The sequence below is a fragment of the Euprymna scolopes genome, chromosome 24 (genome assembly GCF_053919585.1).
Source record: "Euprymna scolopes isolate OS-2025 chromosome 24, ASM5391958v1, whole genome shotgun sequence".
In the NCBI taxonomy this organism is placed as follows: domain Eukaryota; kingdom Metazoa; phylum Mollusca; class Cephalopoda; order Sepiida; family Sepiolidae; genus Euprymna; species Euprymna scolopes.
Genome location: NC_136505.1, coordinates 18489120 through 18491237, shown reverse-complemented (window position 1 = coordinate 18491237; position 2118 = coordinate 18489120). Strand labels below are relative to the sequence as shown.

Genomic DNA, 2118 nt, shown 5'->3' with positions numbered 1-2118 from the left:
TATATATATATAGTGGAAAAATTTGTGCCTATTTTACGATGCCAAAATCAATTCATTTAATTGCCTGTTTTTATGTGATTTTTAAAACAAAATCTTCCACTGCTGGTTAGTAATGATCAAATTATAAATATTTATTGATTTTAAAACAACCAGTAAAACTAGAATCCATACATCGTCCCTCAGAAGTGTATTATTTTTACGGTAACCCATAAAAATGTAACAACTATATAGTTAAATATTTAGGGTTTATGAGGAATCGGAATCAGGAATTTGGTTTAATAAATTGGCAATTATATTGGAATCGGGGGGGGGGGGAATATTGAAACCGTCCCTTTACTAATATATAAATATATTTAAAATGAAGGAATGATTTATTTCATTAGTTTTTTTTTTTTAATTTCAGATTCTTCATCTTTGCCAAGTGATGAGCGTCTCCAATCTCTAATTGCCAAATATCGTAGTCCATCTAATCAGAGTGGCAACCCTGAGAATAATCGAATTGGGGGACGACCTCATTCCGTTGGACCAGGCAGCAGTTTTAGTGGTATGAGCCGGATACTTGGACTCACAACCCCAAAGCCATTCTATCTTAGCAGCGTTGGGTCAAAATTCAATCGTATGTCTGGTAGCTCTCTTGGAACTGGCATCTCAAGTGTAAACGTTCCAGCTACCACTGCATCAGCTCCTACCATCTCAACTAGCGCTGCACCTGCTCCTACTGCCCCGGCTACCACTGGACCTGCTCCTACTGTTCTGGCCCCTACCGTACCTTCTTCCCCTGTTCCTGTGTCTGTTTCACCCGCTGCACCTGCGTCTGCTGCCAGCTCGGGCCCAACTAGTCCTGTTCCGCTTTCCACCGATGCACCAGTTGTCAGTTTGCCATCTGAGTCAAATAAACCTGTGTCCAGCGTTGATAATATGCTTAAACCTTCTTGCCCTCCGAAAGTCTCTAACCGACCTCCAGTGCCTCCTCCTCGTCCTGCCTCGCGTCCATCCAGCGCTCATGTGCCTGAAGCAGAATCCCCTGTTAACGGAGTAATGTCTCCACCTTCTCCTGCTACGACAGTCGACTCTACAATTGTGGATGCCTCCGAAGAAGAAGCTGTCGATGCAAATATGATAATCACAATTTAATGTCGTGAAAAAGATAAAGGAGAGAGAAAGAGAGAGAGAAAAAAAAATGTTTTTATGGTTTTTGGAACAACCGTTCTTATTCTGATGGATCTGTTTTTTTTTTTTTTTTTTTTTTTTTTTTTCTCTAATCACAAGAAATGCAAACAATTATTGAATTAAAGGAAAAAGTTGCTAGGATTGTGAAAATAAAATAAAATTGATTTAAAAAAAAAAAAATATTTATCATTTATCTGCAATTGCTGGATTCTATAAATGGACCAATGAAAAAAAAAACCAAAAAAAAAAAAAAAACCAATGAACCTTGAAAATTCCCACCCCAATTTTTTTTTTTTTTTCTTAAACTTTTCCGTTATGTTTTTGTCTTGCCTTCCTCAAATTATAGCCTTTTGCCAAATAAAATAATTTAACACAAAAGAAAATGCATACAAAATTTAGAAAAGTCGATCATATTGAAAGCCTAAAATAGTTTGGAAGCAATTAGAGCTTATTATTGTTATTATTTGAGAAGGAGAGTTCTGAAAGTTTAAAAAGAAAGAAAAAAAAGACAAACTTTTCCACGCATTTTGTGTTCTTCTCTGTCACTCTTCTTATACTCTTTCATACGGCATTTATAATTTTAATTAACAAAAGAATCAAAAGAACATTTCTATGTAAAATTATAATTTTTTTTCTTATGAATCACCACTTATCAAGACCAAATGCAATTCGAGGATAAGAGTTAACGAGATGGATTGATTATCAGTTGAATGATGAAGAATATTATCAAAGGATTTAGAATGTTTAACAGAATGAACAAAGTTATGGTGACAGCTTATAATAAGTATTTGTTGACGCTAGGTTTGAAGACTGTGCTGTAGTTTGTAGAGAAGCACTCCTGCTGTAAGGTGTTCCATAGAAGGGAAGCCCTTGAAAAGACATTTTTTGGAAATGGAATTGTTTTTCTGTTGTGATAGGAAGATAGTTATTGCTGATCAGTTATTTCAA

The 2118-nt window shown here is 35.6% G+C and overlaps 1 protein-coding gene across 5 annotated transcripts in view; it reads left to right on the top strand.

The window, feature by feature from the left end:
- Window positions 1-1256, top strand: part of LOC145246619 (uncharacterized) — a 538839-nt gene extending 537583 nt beyond the window's left edge. For all 5 annotated transcript variants that reach the window (XM_080108293.1, XM_080108292.1, XM_080108291.1 and 2 more), the window contains one exon: window positions 404-1256. In XM_080108293.1, the coding sequence (XP_079964419.1) occupies window positions 404-1134 (731 nt within the window). In that variant the 3' untranslated portion in view covers window positions 1135-1256. The remainder of the gene's footprint in view (window positions 1-403) is intronic.
- The last annotated feature ends 862 nt before the right edge of the window (window positions 1257-2118 follow it).